Source organism: Pyxicephalus adspersus, chromosome 7 (genome assembly GCF_032062135.1).
Source record: "Pyxicephalus adspersus chromosome 7, UCB_Pads_2.0, whole genome shotgun sequence".
NCBI classification, from domain to species: domain Eukaryota; kingdom Metazoa; phylum Chordata; class Amphibia; order Anura; family Pyxicephalidae; genus Pyxicephalus; species Pyxicephalus adspersus.
Window position 1 is genome coordinate 17,070,593 of NC_092864.1, and position 23,092 is coordinate 17,093,684.

The window sequence follows — 23,092 nt, forward strand, 5'->3', positions numbered from 1 at the left end:
CCAGCCCTCCGCCCAATCAGAACCTCAGCGTGTTTCGAATTTACTCGCGCCCCTACACTTGCGCGTGCTAGAGTACTACTCACAGTCCTTAGATAACCCCCGCCGCTTCCGGCTTTCCACTGATTGGGCGCATCACGTGACGACATCACGCAATGGGTCAGACCTAATCACCAACCAATACCAGCTAGCCTGCCTGAAGTTCAAAAAAATACGCGCTGGTCTCTGGGAAAAGGCGTGGCTACGGCGTGTTGCTCACATCACGGACCAATCGCTGCTCGCATGCGAAGCGCTAGCTGCCATAGTGACTAAGGGCACGCGGTTTATTACTACACCAAATCAGACAATAAAGTTGCGATATTGCACTGATCGATAGATCGAACGTTAAATAGCCTGAAACACCGATATCTGTGTAAAGTTCACAATGAATGTTAAAGAACCAGTTAAAACACTTGAAGCTTCCGGGATTTTTTCAATGTTTCCATGGATACGAATCCGCCCACTTCTAGCATGGGTTTCTGGTCAGTGATAGGCCAGGTCTGTATTTTGGGCGTGGTTATAGTTACTTTATGTTTAGGGGGAGGAAAATCATTACAGTGAATGGCAATGAGGAGGGGGTGTGGCTTTAGTGGTGGTGGAAGCGCGGCCCGGCTGGTAGCTCACACCGAAATTTGACTGCTGTACCAGGCGGCCGCCCTGCACCCAGCTCGCCCATCTACCTCACTCACCTGCCAGGATGAAGGGAGGCGGTAAGTGTCCCGAGGGGTGTTGTGCCTGTACCAAACCTACCTTCTATGGCTGCCTTTGTAGCCTCCTGCCATGTTTAGCACAGGCGTTAATTGCTTGTGGGGTCCCAGCTGGACCTGTTGCCACCTATCTGTCACTACCAGGGGCAAAAGTGCCCTTTAGGTGCAACGGGCCCTCTTTTCCTCCTGCTCTCTTATGCCCCCTAAAGGGCAGAATAAAACTTGCCCTGCTAGCCACCTATCCCTGGGCATGTATTGCCATGGGGCAGTATTATATTATAGTGAATCACAATAAACTCCCATCATGCCTCACCAGCAGGGCTTCCTGCGACTTGTAGTCCCCTGGCAAAAAGTTGGTTCTACTTGGCCAACTTTCCCTCCTTTTTAATAAATAGTTTGTTATATAGGGGCTGACTTGATGAGAGCCATTAGAAACCTCAGCATTGTACATAACTGTAATGTGCATGATGATCTATGATAAATCACAGACCTACAAGTCCCATTTTACCTTTGCCAGGGCTTGCTGGTACTTGTAGTTCACTGGTAGCCACGGGATTACACATTGCTAAAGTTTCCCTCCCGTTTAGTGTATTAAAGGCCACTATATGGGGGAGGGGGGACCTCATAGAGCCCCCAAAAATTTCACAATTGTACTAATGTGCGTGATGATCAATATGTATCACAGCCCTACAATCATCATTATGCCTCTGCCAGGGATTCCTGGTACTTGTAGTTTTCTGGCAGCAACAGTTGGTTAACCTTCCCCTCCCTTTCAGTATATAGCTATGTAGAAGTTCATTATATGTCCATACAGATCTCAGTGTTATAAATCCCAGCCTTTGCTATTGATAGCAGTTGTATATTCCCCTAATAAAGTGCTGGAATTCCATCAGTATGTCCCTATAGGCAGCTGTAATCCCCTGCTGTGCACAACCCCAATGGCCACTTCCTGCTCTCTGGATTTTAAATCTCCCTCCAAAGTTGGTAGTGAGCAGAAGGAGGAGGGGGAGCAGCTTTTCCTCCACTCTCTCAAAAAGATCCCCAAGAATTGTCAAACCTTTGCATGGTCAATATTTAATTTATTCTGCATCCCCCTTTATGCTGCTAAATGATTTAATATTTTAGTTGAAAGATTAGTTAGTTAGTAAATTTAGTGTAAATATTTAAAAGTTTATCAGTCCCAGAACATTTGCTTTACTGCATTTGTGTTCCAAACAGTTACATTGTTTCTATATTTCAATTTAAAACATTGAATGTAATGTTAGATCAAGTGTAAATATTTTGTGATACATTAAGAAGTGTGTGTGATCCTTATATATTAAATATGAAGATAATTGTGTGACTGGAATATACAAAATACATTAAATTATATGAGACAATTGTGTAGTGTTTGAGCTATTTGTGTGATTTGTATATTTAAAGGGCATTAAATTGTGTGATTTGTATATAAATTACTAATTTGTGTGAGATCTTTATATTATAAAATACAAGGGTGTAGTGTATTTGTGTGTGAGACATTTGAATGCAATGTGTGTGATTTGTATGCTAAAAGTGCATTCGCTTGTCTGATCTTATGTACTTTTTTATTACGTGATATGTCAATGAAAAAGTGCAGTAAAATGTTGGATTTGTATATAAAATACACTAAGTTTATATTCAAAAATTACAATTGTGTGTGTGAGATCTTTGTATGGCAATGTGTGATTTGTATATTTATCATTACATCAAGTTGTATATCAAAATCTTTAGCTGTGTGATTTTTTTTTAATACATATAAAAAGTGCACAAAATTGTGAGATCTATCTACAAATAATACAATATATACACACAATATCTTTGTATGAGAAGGCCGGGAATGTGTGGTATAAATTTGAAAAGTAAAGAGTTCTTACTGTAAAAAGTAAATTTGTGCAGTGTGTGATCTATAAAACAAATACAGTAATTTGTGTGATATATTAGTACAAATACACAAAAGGTGAAGCTAATTGTGTGATCTTAGTTTAGTAATATTGACCTTTTCAGCTTTGGCTCAGTTTAGGTTTTGCCTTGTGTCTGTCAGGTTTTAGGCATTGTCTGTGCATTTTGTACATTGCACTCTTTATATTTAAATAGCCTAGCACAATTATTAGTTTTTGTTGATTGGGAAAGTTAATTGATTGATGGGCGGGTGAAGTTTGAAAATAAACTTGCTGGCAGCCAGTAGCTGGTTGTGAGGGGAGGGCCCAGAGATCATTGAGAAGGCCAGTGAAGGGTTAATGTGTACTCCATTATTATTATTATTATATAATGAGACATGTGATTTTTTTTTTTTCTTATTTCACCATGTTATGTTATGTTTTATGTTTTATCATTTTTGCAAAATTTTGAATAATTTACTAAAACTGACATGAAAGCAAAAGTGACTGACATAGCAAATAATTTGTTTCCTTTATTAGAATATACCGATCCCAACTGCTAAAAATAGAAGTCACATCTTTATAACTGTTTTTATTTATTCTGAGGGATCCATGCAGCCAGTAATATTTCAGTTACAGTTGGGGGCTGGGATATATAACGGCTAGAATAGGATGTCCTGGTAATGGCCATGGCAGGAATGCAGAATAACATTGATATGGTAAATGGTCGTTTGGCTTACTTGATGATAACTGCTAATAATGTGAAGTTTAGATGGAATGACCCTTTAAATCTTAATATACCCTAGTTTACCTTACTTTCTGCATTTCAAAGCAGGCCTGGCTTGAAGATGTGCAGATTTATCACCACCCTTCCATGCAAATTTTTTTTCCTAATTTTTCCTAACTGTGGTGTGCTGCAGTTCACATTTCCTATTTTTGTGCAATGCTGTTCTTTCTGAATGTCACCCAACCCTGCTAAAGCACGTGTGGCTAACATTTGATATGACACACTGACAAATATACTACCTGCACCCTTTCTTGTATTCTTGTGCATTAAGCACCCTATTGGAATATTTGGGCCCCATTAAAGTGGACCTGTCACTGAGGGATGATGAAAGCTGCCATTACTGAGCTCATTGCAAAGACTGCCTGGATGCAAGGCTTTTCATTTGGCAGCATCAGTCACCTAAAACAAGCATACAGATAACTGCTATAAATTAGAGGAACACCCAAGCTGCATATTCATTCTGTCAGTGATTCTAAGGGTATGACTGAGAATCAGAATACCAACCAGACCAGCAATTTATTTTAGACCCATGATTGTAATAGCAGTTTACATAATCTCTCAGTATATTCGCTTTGTAAAAATTACCTTTATTGTCAGCAGACATAGAAAAAAAGTTCTTAAATCATATGAACTTCAGGTGGCAAACAAACAAGTGTGTATGTGTTTAAAACCAAAAAGTAAAAAAAAATATAAATCCCCTAATAGTTACAACGGTCTTCACCATACTCCATACTCTGTCACAGTCCTTGGTAATACCGGGTGCTATAGTGCAGAATGTGACTTATTTTCCCTGGGTTGCTGTGCTTGGGCCTGAGCAGTCAATCACCAAGCCTGCACACTGTCGTTTGGTATTTGCTGGTTTAAAAACCCTGTATAAGATACACTGACAGGGCCAAAACCTAATCTATATATATATATATATATATATATATATATATATATATATATATATATAGTGCATTGTTCTCCCCAGCCCCTTTTAGCTGGGCGCACCACCCGGCAATTTTCAGCTACCACCTGGCTGTTTTTGGGTGGTTACTGAAGAGTTTGGTCACAAATCAGGGGCTTCCACCCGCCTACAATTTCTTTTTTTCTTTTCTTCAATTTCTGGGCTGAGCACTGTAGTGTGGCGGAGGTGAGTTTTCAAGAGAACCTGTCATTTTCACACTTTGGCAAAAAGCAATTCCAAGACCATTGGTGTGAGTGTTCCTTGATTGAGGTTTGCTATAATTCTAGTAGCATAGGTTTTATATACTAGAGCATTTTTATAAGCAGACAATCTACCTCATTGTAAAGGTAGCACACATTCTTAATGTTGTAATCAGCAGTTCAAAAATTTTCTAGCATGGGGAAATTCTGGTACACTTTTTGAAATCTATAAGAGGAAGCTTCCTATACATCACATGCTGTCATGCCCACACATTGCACATTTCAACTTTAATTAAAGATCAGGCAGCTGTTAGATATTTGCTGGCAGCACGCCATGAGCAGGTTCACATGACCCATATGAATGGATTTCCTATAACTGGGAGCATATGGTAAGGACAATGGAACTAGGGGAACCAGCTGCCTGGATGTTTTCACTGCTGGTCCAAGAATGATGTGCAGCAAAGTATTGGTGGTAGCACAAACATATACACAGATATATTGTGTTTACAATTGAGCCCAACACGGAAATAGCAAACCACTTTCCAACCAAAGCTGTAATGGCTTCTTGAATTTATATATAGACTCTATAGATATCTATAGACTCTAATATTATTATTACACAGTATTTATATAGTGCTGACATATTACACAACGCTGTACAAAGTCCATAGACATGTCACTAGCTGTCCCTCAAAGGGAGTCACAATCTAATGTCCCTACCATGGTCATAAGTCATTAACATAGTCTTAAGGTCATTTTTTAGCGGGGGAAGCCAATTAACTTAACTGCATGTTTTTGGTACGTGTGATGAAACCCACACAAACATGGGGAGAACCTGCAAACTCCATGCAGATAGTGTCCTGGCCAAAATTTAAACCTGGGACCCAGCACTGCAAAGGCCTGAGTGCTAACCGCTGAACACCGTGACACTATTTTATATTGCTAGCAAGCACAGGAACGTTCTTGGCAGCAAATCATCCTTGTGCCATTTGGGAAATAAGTGGCTTTAGGCTGATCACCACTTAATGGTGATCACAAACTTTTTTTTATGAATAGGCATCACTGACCCAGAACAAGTAAAAACATGGAACGTCTGATAGTGGTTGCTGCATTCTTCTTCCAGCCTAATTACACCGTTTTGAAGCCAGGCAGCTAGAGTATTCAGAAACAGGTCAGCACTTGCGATCTATACATTTTAGTGCGTGTCCCCTTTTAGGAAGGGGGTTTTAGGAAAGTTTTAGGAAGGGGGTTTCTGCCTTTGCATTTCTGTGATGTTGGGCACACTTTATAATCTCTATTTCTTGCTCAAGCTTCCACTGGGTCCTCTAGGATCGATTCTGTCTTTGCAGTGTTGACAGTCCAGTCTCTTGGCACTGCAGAGGATTCTGAATGAGAACTGACACCTTCACCCAGTAGACCCTTTGTATGTTGGACACATTGTACCAAGCAAACTAAACACAAAGTTAGTTTTGTCAGCTCCACAAAAAAAAATCCTATGATTTAGGTCCATCATTTAGATAATTTGCACTACAGTTACATTAGATGCTCGTAAGCTGCCAAAATATATTTCCATGTTGTGCCATTGTATGTATTGATACAAGTCTTAATTTTCCATTGATTTATTACTTAAAATCGAATAGGTCTTTTTAGTTAAATAAACCGCTGGATGTGATTAGTTACTGAAAATGACAATGACTTAAATCCGTGGTTATTATTTTCATTTAAACCTTTCATCGAGCATTGCCGATGCAATGCAAACCTATTTCTTATCAATCCGTCAGATGCACCATTAAACACTTGCAGAGTGTGTGGGAGTCTAATTAAGATTGTGACATTGTAACAAATGCTTACAGAACATAATTAAAGGAAAGCTGTATTTTTACTACCCCCAGGAATACCAAGCAACCATGCAAATATGATCTTTTGCTGTTGCCTCTTATATTCCTGTGCATTTAGAGCTATGTTCACCAGCTCCGGACATTGAAAGTATTGCTTTGGTAATATATTCAAATGGAACTAAACTTCAAAATAAAAAATTGTGAGCAGGCAGATTCTTAGATTCTTGCAAGAGAGACAGGCAATGTCCCTATAAAATAAAATTACCTGGACAAATACCGTTGCTTCCATCTTCACACCATCTTTTGTTGAGTTTATGTTTTTATTAGCTATAAATCATTCCCAACAGCCAAAGGTATGCTAGGATATCTGGCTTCATACACTGAGCTGCACATGAATTTTCAGGTAAGCAGTGTTCTCCCTGGGCCCTTTTAGCTGGGTGCGCCACCCCGCACTTTTCAGTAACCACCTGGCTGTTTTTGGGTGGTTACTTAAGATTTCGGTCACAATACAGGGGCTGCCACCACCTACAATTTTTCCCACCCAGTTAAAAAAATAAAATAAAATGATTCACTTTAAAAAGGACATCACCTGTTCCTTTCTGCAATAAACAACCTGCCTCCTTTCCATCTCTTAAGTTATAGTTCCACGTTAGGCTTGTCTGCACAAGGAGTGAAAAGAATTGGAGCATTAGTTTCACACAGGTGTATGTTAAACACCTTTACTGCCAGGACCCACAAAAGATAGCTTTTGTACTGAAGATCACAAACTGATAAATGCTAGCAGTCACCATACTATCGAGGGATGTGTTAAAATGGGACCCTGTGCTTCTTTAAACAATGCAGAAGATAAAAACTGGTGAGAATGTCTGGCAAGGAGCTGTACATAGCTTCCTGAGAATATTACAGAACCCTTCCTTAGTACTTATCTAACATCAAGGGCTGGAAAGTGGAACATTGAGCCTGGGGAAAATATCAGCTTCCAGTTTTTTGGGTTTTGTTTGTGCATTTCAGTTTAGAAAAGGGAAATACATACTTCAGTTTCCATTATTTTATATTATGTCATAGTGGTATTACTGACCATAATTCCACTACTTTGTGATTAATACACAAAAACAGCAATGTTAGCTAAGGCAGCAAAAACATAAGAATTGATAATAAATCTGCCTTTGCTCCATAAATTGCTGCTAAAAGCAAAACATAAATTGTTAAAAAATGTAGAAATATTTTGACCTGGAAAGGATTTATTTTTCACAGCATAGTATGAAATGGTGATCGATAATGACATCTTCACATATGGTGATGAGGGGCAATTTGTCTGCAGGACCATATAGAAACTAAGCTCTCAGGAAATGTAAACCGCACTATGCGTTACAGTAAATAATAGCCTGCTTCATCCCAATATAAATACACACCCTGCTTGGTAATGACATTAGCTGGTCCATATTTTTCTTGTTTACTGTGACAATGCCAACATAGCCCGTATCTGTCCGGGAGCACCGAAGGGTAGATATTTAGGGCATTGCCAGTTCTGTTTAAGTTATCCTCATCATACTCTTTCTTTTTTCTTGCAGTCCTGCACTGTCGCTGCTCAAAATGCTTTACGGCCCCACCAAAGCGGAGGGTGAAACGACGCCCGCGCCTTCTAACGCTGCTCAACCTTCCAGAAGATGTCCTCCTTTATATTCTGGAGTGCCTACCTGCAACAGATATCCTCTCCATGAGAAATGTAAGATTGAGCTTTAATTTTCATTAGTGTCATCTCTTTAAAGTAGCTCGGAGGGGGGAAAGGGTTGAACCTTTTAGATTAATTACAAAGGATTTGCTATTTTCTAGGTTCATCCTCATTTGAGGTCCCTGGTGGACTCTCACAGCAGTGTTTGGGCTCGGGCCTGTTTTCAAGATGTGTGGCCTTCTCCAGATAACCTGAATCTCTTTGAAAGGTAAATATGAATAATGAGCACTAATTTAAAAATCTCTTGTTCTCTACTTTAGTGGCACTGAAGTGATATTGCAGTTTAAAATTGAGTATAAAATGCTTGGTCGTAACACCAGAGGAACCTTTGATTTCATAGTCACATTTAGAAAGATTTTCATTTTTCATGTTCAGTCTGTAGAACAGAAAGTAAAATCTCCCCAGTGAAACACGGATAGCAAAAACATTTTTTCTAGCAGTCAGTAGGATTTCCCCATAGGCAAAATCCTTTATTAAATATACAAAATTGAATATTTATCTTCATCTGCTTTTAGTTTTTAGATCAACCATTTTTAGGAGAACTGTTTCATACAAGAGATAAGGAAATCCATGTGACAATAACTTGTCTATGTGGCCTCCACACAGCACACAAGTTATTATACACAATATAGTTTCATCAAACACTAGCCCTTGTCCAATTTCTATTTAGAATGTTACCCTAAACTGAAAATTATTTGTAAATTGTAATCTCCAGCTCACATTCTGCTACACTTCACAGTCATATGAAGAGTTCCACTGAAGACAGCCATTGAAAGGGTTTTAGCAGCATTGCTGACATATTAATACATTTTTTTTCTCTCTCCTTTCCCTAGGGCAGCAGAATGTGGGAACTTTGAAGCTTGCGTCAAGCTGGGAATCGCATATTTGTATAATGAGGGCTGTAAGTACCTCCTTGTGTCTTTATTTGATCCAAATCATTTTTATGGCCAAAAGTATGATGACATACCAATAAATTATTGAATTCCCATGGGTACATTGAAGGGTACTATAAATTCTATAGCACACTAAGATGTTATCCACTATTGTGTTTTTCAAACCTTATCACAACATTTTTAGGAAGGTTTCTTTTCTTGTCCACCATGATTGTGCCCCTGTGCAAAAGGAAGTTCCATTAACTTTTGGTTTGGTATGGAGGAAAGCAAGTAGCCTGTACCGAGCCCGGACCTTTACACCTTTGGGATGAATTAAAACCTTATTTGTGAGCTAGGTCACAAATCGCCTTTTAAATATATGGGTGAAAATTCTAACAGGCACTCTTGTGCAAAGCCTTCTCAGAAGAATAAGGCTGAACATGCCCAACATGCTTATATAAGTGTAAGAGTTGGGTGTCCACAAACTTTTAAAAGGCACTTGCTTTGATGTATGTCGTTTCATGTTTAAGCCGTTGAATTGAGTTGTTTGTAGCAGGCCACAAAATGTCTTATTCCATTGTGAATTGTAAAGCGGGAGTTACAATAAAATATAAATAAAGTACTGTTTTTTTTCCCCTAGTATCTATGTCGGATGATGGCCGAGCTGAGGTGAATGGACTGAAGGCCTCTCGTTTCTTTAGCTTAACTGAAAAGTTGAATTCTTCTGCAAACCCTTTTATCTGGCTTTTCATCCGGCCACCCTGGTCAGCCTCCGGAAGTTGCTGCAAAGCTGTGGTCTTTGACAGCCTAAAGGAGGAGTGCCAAGGGCAGGCCAAGGAGGGGGAAGGTTCTATAGGGGTAAGTAATACTGGAAAATTAGCTTTCCTTTTTTAAAGTCCTAGTTTACTGTAGACCTTAACATTATGGGGGTCTTCTACAGTGACATCTATATATGCAGTAGGTGAGTCCCCTGGGTCTTGGTCTGTTACAGACCTTTAGATAAGTTTCTTAGCTAGGTTCAAACTATTAGAATGCATTTTTAGTTATTTTTCTTCAGTCCTTTTCACTAACCTTTTCACTTGTTCTATGTGACATTGCTGTATAAACACAGGTATACAGCTTTTTAAGCATATCCTAACCCCAAAACAAAAATGTAACCCTTTGCAGTTTACCAGTCATGTTGTGGCTACATTTATTTGTTTTCTTACTTTTTCAAGCTAAGATTATTTTCCCTAAGCACAGATCATTCTAGAAATACATGTCCTTCTCACTTACTGTATGCTTAAAAGAAATCAAAAGCTGCCTTCTCATTTTATGTAAATCACCATTTCCATAAATCCACAAGATATTGAAGATGCACAAAGGAGGACATGGATGACATCCAGCTTATGTGACAACCCTGGCTCCTTCCAAAAATACAGGAGTATTCGCATACATATTACTGTTTTATATGTAGGTGCGGTAATTGTGTTATTTGCGGGATCACCTGCTAAAAATAAAGTTAAAAAATTGTGAGAACATAAAATGAGTGTAGTCACCTCCACTATGAACTAAAAGTAATATATATAATGCCCAAAATATGTTTTTGGGTTTAGACATTGTTGAAATATTTTCTTCAAGCAATGATTTTGTGCTCATGGATACCCTATGGGAGATATAAAAGTCAATATTAACATAGAACTTTAGCTGTGTAAATCTCTACATTAATTTATTATTTTGGAATGTGTTTTTTGCTAAAAATTTTCATTCAGCTAGTTTAAAGTGTATTTTTACATACAATGCAAATACTATGTATTAAATAACTTCTATTTCTGTTTTTATTTAAGGCTCTTCAGGGATCCATACAGTATTGTCTGGCAAAAGTCCTAAGCCTTTTTGAGGTAAGAAGCTAGCCTAAGTGTGCAGCTTTGTCCAAAAAATGTATTGGCTCTCTCTAAGAACTACAGAATGCCTCATGCTAAGTAAGTGAACAGGAGAGCAGGATATGCTCCTTATTCATGTCTTTGAATGACAAACATGCAGTATGATGAGGAAGCGTTTCACTGGTACGGTCTTTAGGTGCAAATGAAAGAAAATAATCTAAAAAATTCAACATATTTATTTGACTGGTAAGCTGCACTTAATTTATTTTATGTTTTAGGTTTAGATGCACTTTAAAGTGAGTCTCATATTTTATAAACCTAGTAATGCAGGAGATAGCCGACAGCTCATACCTGTTGTAGCAGTGGTCCCATACAGCTCTGCCCTTCCCAGAATACTATTAAATTGCAGCTTTCACAAAGATGCATATTTATAGGACTGCTTCCCCAAGTGACTCTAGGGCAGCCTGCTGATGGGTCATTCAGTCCACAGACATTACAATATGGTATGGGGAATAGATCCATCCATATTCTCTACTATAGAGTAGCACCAGCGAGGCATATTAATGCAAAGAGGGTATTTAGCACTTTATACAATATGTGTTCCTTGCAGCATGAGGATCCCACAATTTAATTTCTCACACGGCCTTATGCTAATTCTGATTTGTGTGGCATTTGAAATATCAGTTCAAAATGACGCCGGCGCTCTAGGAGGCACAGTACGTCATTGGTTGTGATCAAAGATATCGGCAGCCCCTCCCTCCTAGGAGGCCCGCCGTCCATCCTTCTCTGATTTGTCGGTTCCCCGCACAACATAGCCAGTCATACAAAGCCCCAACGCTTATGTCAAACAGCGTGTGGCTTGACGCTCCCTAGCTGCCCAAGAACCGTTTCATTGCCTAGATATTCCTAAGAGAGCCAGTGTGATAGTCTGTATTTGTAATGAACTTAATAATCAATTAACAATATACAAAATATATAATACAGTCATTACACAAATTAATATATATTCAAAATAAACTCTAAACAGAAACATAAACTAACATATTTATGTACCCTTAATTTACTTTAACCATACAAAGTAGCAACAATATAATCAATTTCCATTTTTTGACATTCAATTCCAAGTCCAATTTGTATTGTAGTAAAAAAAAAACACCAAATCACAAAAAAGTACAAACAATTACAAAAAATGGGGGGGGGAGGAGAGAGAGAAGGGGAAGAAAGTGTAAAAGACGAAATAGACTCATATTTTTTTTTTCTTTTCCTAAAAATGGTTTATAACTCAGCATTTTGTTCAGACCAGGTGGATGTGTAGCTTTTAGTTCAAAAATCCACCTGGTTTCTTTCTGTAAAAATTCCCCTGTCCATGCCACCTCCTCAAGAGTTTGGAAAAACACATTACAGAGCGATCAATCTCATCATACTTTCATCAAAATTATGATGCACCCCCAAATGGTGGCTTCGGGGGGTTACAAGTTTACCACTTTTGTCTGTGTAAACATGTTCACATATCTGTTAATTAAATTGTTGTTTCGTGTTGCCGACATAAAATCGTCCACAGCTGCAATATGCAATTTAAATTATTCCGAAAGGTTTGCACGTCACTCTATCAATTTCATTCTAAATTCAATTGAGATTTTAAATGGATCTTCTTGAGAATAGATCCATCTGCATTGCTCACAATTTCCACAGGTAAAAGTACAAATAACTGGTCCCAAAATTTTAGACTTAACTTTATTGCTAAAGTGACTATGAACTAGTCTATCCCTTAATGAAAGTGATTTTCTATATACAAAATTGGGTTGTGTACCCACATATTTGCTTATATGTGGGTCAGAGATCAAAATAGGCCAAATTTTCTCACAAATCTTGGCTTTCTCCTGATGTTGTGATGAGTATTTTGTTATAATCCTTACTCTGGCCTACTTGTTCACAAGTTGTTTCTCTTTAAATACTAGATCTAAACATGTATGCCCTTTCGCTTTGTGATACACTTTCTTGAGGATAGCTTTGCTGTAACCCCTTTATAAAACCCTTTCTCATAATCTCGTAATCGTTTGGCTACTATTTCAAAGTCACTTTCCTTAAAACAGTTACTTTTAATCCTAAGGTATACTTTTCTTGAGAGGTAGTGGGTGTGAACTTTTAGCTCCCAATATGGTGTTTGCCGCCGTAGGTTTCCTATATAAGTTAGATGCTAATGTCCATTCTGAATTCAACTGATTTCAAGGTTCAAAAATTTGTGCATGAGCAGGTAAATTTTTTTTTTGGTCATTTGGTTTATAACACTTTAAGGTTATTTTTGTGATAGGATGAGGACCGGAAAAAAGAAGCTCTAGGATTGCTGGAGGCATCTGCTGCTCAGGGCTGTCTGCACAGTTCCTACCTCTTATGGGAATCTAGACACAAAACTGCGGTGAGTAGCATTTTTAATAATGGGAGAACATATTTGGAATTTGAAAACATACATTGGCTGAACAATATGAAAGCTTCAGTAGGTCTTCCTGCCATTTGCATTGTTTTTGTGTTTGTTTGTTTTTTGCCTAGAATTTATATTTTGCTTTGTTTGCCTTCTAGATATCTGACCCTGGAAGGCATTTACAAAGCCTACGGCAATTGCGGGACTTTGCTGTTCGGGGTTGCTGGGATGCACAGGTGAGAGAAAACATGACATAATAACATAATGTTATAAAATATATACAGACATAAGCTGATCTTATACCTTTGAAAATATAGATATAGAGGACAAAGACTGGAGGTTTTGCCTGTAGAATCAAAACCGAATTTAATTTCAAGACAAATACCTAAAAACACAAACTTAAAATCATTTAGAAGCCTTTAATGAAATTTATATTACAGTTCTAAAAATCAATACCTAAGTACAGACAGTCCACCACACTTCTGCACCACCTGGCCTAGCTGGCTGGACTCTTTGGAATTAGAAGGCTCATTGGGATTTTTTTTTTTTTTTATTATTACTTATAATATGCCTGATGATTATTATAAATTTTGTTGTACGTTAATGTGTGTGTATATACAAATTTTTATATACACCACATGTGACCACTTTTAAATGCTAAATGTTTTAGAATACCGGGTCAGATTTTACATAAAAACTTAATTTATTGATACACAAATTAATACAGCTCTGCAATCAATAGTATATTTTATATTTGTCTACAGTTCGGCTTTATTAAGTTCTTAATTTTTGTCTTGATTACGCAGGCCAAGTTTGCAGGGGTTTGTGTACTTTTTTTTATATCCAGACAGTGTTGTGTTATGTTGTATTGATGTGATCTTTGTTTTCTCTTAATAAAACTGTTTTTCAGGTCAAATGTGTGAAATGTGTAATACATGAGGGAATTTCAGAGGCATGCTTATTTACTATGGAATTTTTTTTCCCATATAATTGCACTAAATTCAGCAATTCTCTTCCCCATTATATTAAGATTTCCCTCGCTAAGTCCTGCGGGCACAAGAACCAGCTTGGACAGGAGTACAGGGCAGCTTCTGACCTAATCTCGCAAGTCTTTCAGTCCTCCATCCCCATCAACAAGGCCAGCATTTTCACCAAACAGAAGGGGATGAATGACACTATGCGGTAAGTGCTGAAACTTCTGCTACAGAATGTCACAAAGGGCATTGCATAATGATACGCTTCTATCATTTCACAATAATTTCTTTTAAACACTTTGTAGATTTTTTTTGTCAGTGGAAGTCATTTCATATCAACAGATTTGCCTGAATGTTTGATTTTGGTCTTTTTGCAACACATCGTCTCTGTGGCTTAAATTAAAAAATATATATATATTACCTAGGTGTGTACGCTCAGTTGGATCTGAAAGGAGAACATGCATATAAAGCGCTAAAACGCTGCAGAGCCTCTCCCTTCCTTTACTACTTTTACCTTTGCATATGCTACCACACACTTTATAGAAGGCCTGTAAAATGTCAGAGTTGTTAGCATTTGGGCAGCCAGACATTAGTTTGTTTTTGTTTCATCTGTGCCTGTATTTTGACTTTCTGCTCTATCTCCTTCAGGTATATCCTAATAGACTGGCTGGTAGAAGTAGCAACTATGAAAGATTTCTCTAGTCTGTGCCTACATATGACTGTAGGGTTGGTAGATCGGTACTTAAAGCTACGAAGTGTACCACGAGCGCGGCTTCAGCTAGTGGGCATTGCCTGTATGGTAATCTGTACACGGTGAGTGTTTGTGGCATTTGTTTCGGTCTTGGCAATTAGAAAGCAGATAATGTAACTGGAACAGTATAGACAATATTCTATTTATGTTCACAGGTTTATTAGTAAAGAGATCCTGACCATCCGAGAAGCTGTATGGCTGACAGATAACACTTATAAATATGAGGACCTGGTACGAATGATGGGCGAGATAATCTCTGCACTGGAAGGAAAGATTAGGGTGAGTGCTCTTTACACTAAAAGGGAATATATACAAGTAAAGAGAGGAAAGAAAAGACAGGCTTTTTAGCAGTATAGTGCAAAAACAATTATGGTTTATTAACAAATACTTTAAACCTAGGTACAACATAGACCTTCTATGCTAAAGACTTGGGTTATACATCATAGTACTTAATTTTCAGGTTATAAGTTCAATCTTCCTGATAAAAATATTAGTTGTAGACATAAAAAGGAAACTTGTGATTGTGGGTCTCATGTCCCAACGCGTTTTGCCACTAAGGCTTTTGCAAGGGATTGTTGAGATCACAGAAATGGAGAAATGGAGTGCTTGAAATTAAAGAAAGGGGTACTATGGGAATACCCACGCCAGAGTACCCTCTAGGATCATATTAGGAGACTGTGGGCGAATGATAATTTTCCGCAGTTTTGGTTATTTGAATAAATCTGCGTATTGATTGGTATGATAGTGTGGGTAGAAGATAGTTTCTCAACAGGTTAAAATGATGTTAATAACACTTGATAGTTTTATAAGATGTTAAACTTTGGAGTGTTAGGCTGGAATGGCAGTTGCATATTGGTCCAGGGAAAGAAGAACCATAGACCACAGCATGCTGCATTCACATGCTGAAATTCAACATAACAATGGAGTCTAAACTCTCTTAGTTCTTATCAATGTGTCCGAGTTGAATAGAAAATATTAATTTTCTCTCTGAGACAGGCTGCTGGCGTCTCACCCTTTTTCTCACCCCAAACCACTAACGTTTCATAGGGGAAACGGTTACATTAATCCACTAATGACACCAACAAATTAATATTTTCTATTCAACTTGGGCACATTGATAAGAGCAATGTCGTTCCCACATATGTGTTTTGCTGCAGTGCATTTTGTCAATATGTTGTTGCACAGATTTCAGTCCATTTCTGTGCACTTATCAAACCAGTGTTATGTAAAAAGTTAGCAATGCAACCTGTAGCCAGCCATTTGGCTGTACATAATGGGGGAGAACGACAGAGCGGCACCCCGATGTGCTCTCTTCCCCTTCACTTCCATTAGGGTCATTTGTCATTCATCGTCCAAGAACCATTGCAATTGTGTACGTAGCCTTAGTGCTTACTGTGCACTATGGTAAATAAAAAGGAATTATTCAAACAGTTTTACTATTGACTAAGTCTGCTCATTCTGTCCCACATCCTAACCCTTGTCCACTTTTATTATACATTGAGTCATTACAATGTCTTTATTTACAGAGGGTAGGGGCTTGGGATTACCTGTATCAGTCTTGGTGTCTTTGTCCTGCACTCTCCTGATAAGGAGAGTCTATCTGTGGCAGATAACTTTTTTGCAGGAGTAAAGCAATAACATATATTTATTGGGGTGATCTTTGTCCAAACAGATTACAATGCAAATTATTGAAACCATTTTTTTTAAAAAGCAACTGAACTGGAATAGAAAATACAAAATAATTTGGGTATATCCTTATGTAAAAATGAGTAAATTTTTTTTTTTTAAAAGCAACTGGTGTAAGCATCTAATTTAGATTTGATACCAACCTCTTGTATCCTTCATACAGCAACAGAATTAGATTTTTTTCAGCTAATTTTACACTATCATTAAGTTTACATCTTCCTGGCGCTCAGCTTTAAAACAACCCTATCATCACAAATACAATGTCTGATGGTTCTTCTTGAAAAAGTAGAGAGGGGATACTCTAGAACACCATTCTTTTCATTAGAAATCTTCCTCTGAAGTAAGAGAAACAGACACCTTTTGTAGAGTTTATCTATTGGTTCCTCACAGTACTTGGTGGTTGCTGCTGCTGATAACACTCCTGTCAGAGGATTTTCTTTAAGCAGAGCTACATGGCGGTTGCATTAAATATTACTTATTTTTCAAGCTGTTTTTATCATTTTATTTTACAGAGGTGCTTTACATAATTTCCATAAATGTTACAAAACAAAATCAAAACCATTAATATAAATTTGTCTTTTGTATTTTAAGGTACCCACTGTGATCGACTACAAAGATGTTCTGTTTAATATTGTATCTGTGGACAGGAGCACTATGCATCTCTGCAGCTACATTTCTGAACTCTCCCTGCTCTACACTGAGCTCTCTGTTTACTCTCCAGCTCAGATTGCTGCTGGGGCTCTCCTTCTAGCCCGAATCCTGCACAAACAAGGTGGGTCTGCATTGTCATTAGGTCTTTGCCTCTGCAGTGTTTTGCATTGCTAACAACCTGCAGGGTGTAGTTTAACCAAATATTTATTTTTCTTATGATTTTGTTTTGGAGGATGAGTAAATTATATTGGTTTTGTGGAGCTTTTATTATATTGTTTTATAGTGTGTTTTTAGGCTACCAAATACAATTTTCTATCTCTTGTTAGTCAAATAAATATGACATATATAAATCGATTCTCCAGGGAAACGGCCATATAAAAAGAAAATGATGTTCCGCTAAAGGTACTTCAGTCTATCCAGTTCTAAGAGTTACCTAAAGTCCCTATTAAAAGCAAAGCCAGCTTTATGACCCAATTTTTCCATACTGTATTTAAGGATGAAACCCAAAATTCAAAATGTGACCAGGAGGATGTCTTTTTTGGCAGGAAGGACATTCAAAGTCTTATGTGCCAAAAAAACTGGTGGGTTTTTATTTTTTACTTGCCATGCAATGTAGAGCCCAGCTCCATTCTGGGTGGTGTCATAAACAGACCTAGATGTCAGGACAATGTAACTCCTGTACATGCACAAGGGAGTAACATTATCAGTAGTTGCTCAATGCTGTAGAGGATTTTGGTAGACCTGGTGCCAAAGTTGGTAGCTTCAGGCATGCAGCGGTGACAGGATCCTGAACATGACATTGTCGCAGGGTGTTTAGAAAAGGGTAAGTGCCATTATTAGCAAATATGCTGTGCATATTTGCTGATTATGACAAAAGCTCACAAATACAAATGCCGATTTAGTTTCACTTTAAGCGACACAACTTGGTCGCCTCTGTTCTACCACCTTGTAATTGGGGATACTGGCTGGTCAGGCCATATAACCTTTTTTGAAACTATACAGTGTGCAGTGTATCTGATTGAACCCAAAACTGGCTTCTACATCTCCCAATTTGAGTGCTGCTTTACAAGCTAAAGTTTTTCTTATAAATACATAAATGCCATAAAGTAGACCTGCTGATGGGTTAAGGAAAGGGGCAAATGACCAGTAAACACATCCAGTTTACAGTGGTGTAGATTCAGGGCCACATAGAGGAGGAGGCTAACAGGGACTAAAAGGATTTTTACGATCAGGGCTAACTGGAAAAGATAAATGCCAAGATGAAAATTAGGAACATTTGGTGTTATCTATATTTGCTGCATTTATTTAAAGGGGATTGATATGCCATTGGATGTGTTTATGTGAGGTAAATAAAGATAGTTAGAAAATTACAAACTGTACCAGCAGAGCTGTATTTAGACATGCTGCCATGGCACTCCCAAATAATGAAGCCCTTCCGTATAATCTCCACCCTATGTGTCATGTCAATAATTTAGTAAACTTAATAGTAGAATGCTTGACATATGCAGATATATGCAGAACTACTTTTCCATTTTATGGAAGAGATATTTGTTTGCTTCCAGCAGCTTTAGCCATGTTTTAGCTTTTCCTCATGGAGTTTTCTCCCTTTGTTTCTCCCCCAGCACTTCCATGGCCTGCCCAATTGGTAGAAAGTACAGGCTTCACCCTGGAACATCTCACCCCTTGTGTTCTTCTCCTGCACAAGAAATGGTAAGTGTACCACATCATCTAGATTTGCTAAACTATGAGTCGCTTATTGGCTGGTTTCCCATATGAACAAATCTGTCTAGTGACTAATCTTTGGCTTGCTTGCGTTGTCTATAGATCAGTAAAAGAAGTAATATCAGAGACTTACGCAAGTGATAATTTAATGTCCCTTATTCTTCATAGCTTCCATGATGATGCACCTAAGGATTACAGGCAGATGTCCCTCACTGCGGTTAAACAGAGGTTTCAAAATGACCTCTATGGTCATATCAGCAATGAAAAGGTGAGACTGAAGAATATTAACAAATTACTGATTTTACCATGAAAAGCCCCTGAAGAAATGTTATAACAACCAGTCATATTTTTTATTCTATACTTCCCTAGAAACACACACAGTGGAATTTTGGTTGCATAGTTTATATTTCTTTCTGTTGTCTACCAATCAAATAAGCACCTCACCTATTAGTACTTGATTGATTGATTGATTGATTAAGATTATAACGACACCCACTGCTCCTCCAGGTTGCCTATTTAGTGGTGAGAATGGGCCAAAGTAATGGTGTGATTACTGTTGTCAGCAGGTGATGGACCACAGCCAGTTGTGTGCTCTGCTCGGGATCTCCATCCAGGATTCAGAAAACTCTACAACACTGCCTGATCTCCCCGATGTTCAATCCTTTCTTTGCTCTCCTTCAGGGAACAAGACAAAAAGGTAAAACATTGAAAATGGATTGATTAACAATGCACGATGAAGGAATCCATAATTATGGGTATCTAAATTGTGTCTAGAATTTTTTGGTGATTTAGATGTTTCTTTTCTCAGACGTAGAGAGGATAGCCTTCAGGAAGACCGGGACAGCTTTGTCACCACTCCCACAGCTGAACTTTCCAACCAGGAAGAAGCACTACTTGGAGACTTCTTGGACTGGAGTCTTGATACTTCTTGTTCTGGATATGAAGGAGATCGGGAAAGCGAGGGGGAAAAGGAGGGAGATGGTGAGCTCCTTTATTTGTTTTTACAGAAATCATCTGTAGTGTTTGTGTGGCGCCAGTGTCCAAATGGTTCCTGCATACATGTGAAGGTTTCGATAGGAACATCAAAAGTTTCAGAAATATTTTTATACTGCAGTACCCACTTCAGTTAGGATTGGACTTTGTTGTCTTTTTGCATTGCCTCATGCCTACAAGCAGACCATAACCCTCTGATGAAATTCACATCCTCCATTTATCCTCATTTCTCTCAAGCTAAAAAGTATAACTGACCACACATGTTAGAGTTTGATTGCGTCCATAGGACTCAATACAGGCAAGCCCTGATATTGAAAGCTGTAAAGGCTGAACAGATTGTGTCAGTAGTCCAAGGCTTCATAAAAGATGAACATGGCATCTCATTTATCTCTCCCCTTCCCCTACCATCACAAATTATTGTGACAAAGTGTCCCGGGATGAGCTAGCAATTCTTGGTATTAATGTTCCACAGAAAAAAAAATCATTTTTGCTTTTTTTAATTCCTCTTTCTGCTCTAGAAAATAGCTGTTTTACAGGACAGAATGTAGACTACAAAATTGAGCTATTGTAGCTTATTTTGCAGTTATAAGGATTTGGTAGTTCCTAATAAATTTATTTCGAAATTACTTATACAGACAGACACACTTGGGGCATAAGCTACCGTAATATCTGAATTCATACTACAAATAGGAAAGTAAGCAACGTGTTATTAGGCTGTCATAGGCAACATAACAGTTTCAAGACAGTGGGCCTGATTAATTAAATCTCTTCAAGTCTGGAGAGGATACACTTTCATCAGTGAAGCTGAGTGATCCAGCAAACCTGGAATGGATCTGGGCCAGGGTTTAAAACATTTGCTAGCCAATGACTTTGAAGAAATCCATTCCAGGTTTGCTGGATCCCCCATCTTCACTGATGAAACTGTATCCTTTACTGAGGTCTATGCCTCAGTAAAAAGGCCTAGCATCCAAATAATATTTTAGTGACTAAACAGTAAAGCTGTGGAGGTCGGCTCTGGTGTCAAACCCTAAAAATGACCCCTGTACAGCCCATTCATTTAGGTAAGCTGCTAAAGCATTAGCATAGACAAAAATACACACCTGTGCCTTTCTATGCAAATCTGTGCACAACAATGCAAGATGAGATGCTATCTAGAACAGGAGCAGAATTTGTCAAATATTATGCCAAAATGGTGCTTAAAAGTGTTTTATAAAATTGTTTTGTTACCTGTGTTCTTCTAGTCACTTGTCCAAGCGGCATCTTGGACATCTCTATGATCCATCCAGAACAGCATCATTGCCAGGACTCCAGTGATGAGGATGCAACTGAACTTCCGCTGCTACCTGAAAAACTAGACCTCTCTTTTCATCCATTGCAAATTAGCACAGATAACAGCTCTGGATACTCCTCAGTGAGCAGTCCCACTTCCTCACCTATTGGCCTTCCTCTAACCCCAACCCCAGGACTGCTAAACAACAAGCTGGCTCCCATCCCTTTCCCCCAGCCTAGCCCAGTGCATTTCAAGACTGCCCGAAGGCAAGTGAAAAGGAAAAACCAAGCACAGCACAGTGACGAAAATGTTGCTGATTCCATGTAAAGTAACCTTATGTTCTTTAATGTACAGAGAAAGTTATATGTAAATATATATATTTTTTGTCATTTAAAAAAAAAAACTGTTGTCAGTCTGATTTGTTCAGTCTAATTAGGGTATTGCAGAGAAATTACCCATAACTTCAGGGCAAATAAATGTGTATTCATATAGCCCAATGAATTGTTTGGGGGCCAAGAGGAAATCTGAGGGTAAAAATTTGCGGCTATCATTTTGCCTTCAATATTTTGCTATTCTGACCTGGAGAAAATTCTGATTTTCGCAGCATGCAAGAAACCAATATATGAAAGCATTCAGGTATTTCATTGCCCTACTGCCACAGGATCACAAGGAACAGGGAACTTAGGCTTTATGATTACAAGGTCATAACTGTGATTCCGTAGGTAAGGTGGGTTGTATTGGACTCCTACAGAAAGATCCAGCATGCTGGCACAGTACGGTCTTTTTTTGTGCAGGCTGTGTTCTGTAGAAAACAAACTGTAACTTTTGCACCTTTTGTGGTGATGCATAAGGTGTGTATTTAACTGAATCAAAGATACTGTGTCACCAATTTAAATTGCTGGTAAAATCACAGAAATGTCAAGTATGTTAGGTTCTTACTTACACCAGTGTTTCTTTACTTAAACAAATATGTAGGTGGAGAAGGGATTACCATAGGGTGTCATTTGAATTAAAGCTCTGGGGCTGCTGACATCTTATCGAAGCTTGCGGCACTAACAGCATCCTATGTCTACACAAGGGAGAGTTTAACAAGTAAATAACACACATAACATATGCTTAAAACGCATCATTCTGTGGAAAGAGTTTTGCTGATATAAATGGTCTGGTGATAGGGTCTCTTTTAAAATAAAATGTACAGTTGTGCTTTACACATTTGCAAAATTCTGCAATCATCTTCCCATAGGCCATAAAACCTTGTTATATTTAACAAATTCACAGAATAGCTAGGCTTTCTGCCAGCTTCTGGTTGTGAAATAACATTTAGATTTCAAATAAGAGAAATGTCAGCCTACTCCTTGGAATTCAGTCTTGAGATAATGATGACTCAGCCTAAAAACCTTATAATACCTATGAAAGTATAAAAAATATATATAATAAGCTGACATTTGTAAACAGGTCCCTGCTACAAATACATTCTGTTTTATGTCAGGAATTCAGATTAAACATTTTTTCCTGCAGATATTTTCTTCTTCAAAATAGTTTACAGTCTTAACGTTCCATCTGTTCCTGTTTCACAAAAACAAATGATCTTGTTTATCACGGTATTGATCCAGTAATATCACCACCCTCTGATTTACCAACATAGAAAACAGTAAAGCTAGCTGCTGAACAAACAGTCATGTGCGCTGAAAGTATCCAGTATAAACATAAAGCAGCAAGCATTCTAAGAGTCTGAACACAGGATATTA

At 38.1% G+C, this 23,092-nt stretch overlaps 1 protein-coding gene across 2 annotated transcripts; it reads left to right on the top strand.

The window, feature by feature from the left end:
• Window positions 1-620: 620 nt before the first annotated feature.
• CCNF (cyclin F) lies at window positions 621-21,752 on the top strand. Of its 2 annotated transcripts, none has more exons than XM_072417654.1 (17): window positions 621-746; window positions 7,984-8,138; window positions 8,246-8,352; window positions 8,978-9,045; window positions 9,657-9,874; window positions 10,843-10,896; window positions 13,190-13,294; window positions 13,456-13,533; window positions 14,328-14,479; window positions 14,920-15,084; window positions 15,178-15,301; window positions 17,300-17,480; window positions 18,982-19,069; window positions 19,250-19,349; window positions 19,645-19,778; window positions 19,890-20,062; window positions 21,316-21,752. In XM_072417654.1, the coding sequence occupies exons 1-17, from the start codon at window positions 734-736 to the stop codon at window positions 21,669-21,671; spliced, it is 2,271 nt and encodes a 756-aa protein (XP_072273755.1). In that variant the 5' UTR covers window positions 621-733; the 3' UTR covers window positions 21,672-21,752. The 2 variants fall into 2 exon arrangements, with proteins under 2 accessions (XP_072273755.1, XP_072273756.1); XM_072417655.1 differs by having other exon boundaries at window positions 19,648-19,778.
• The last annotated feature ends 1,340 nt before the right edge of the window (window positions 21,753-23,092 follow it).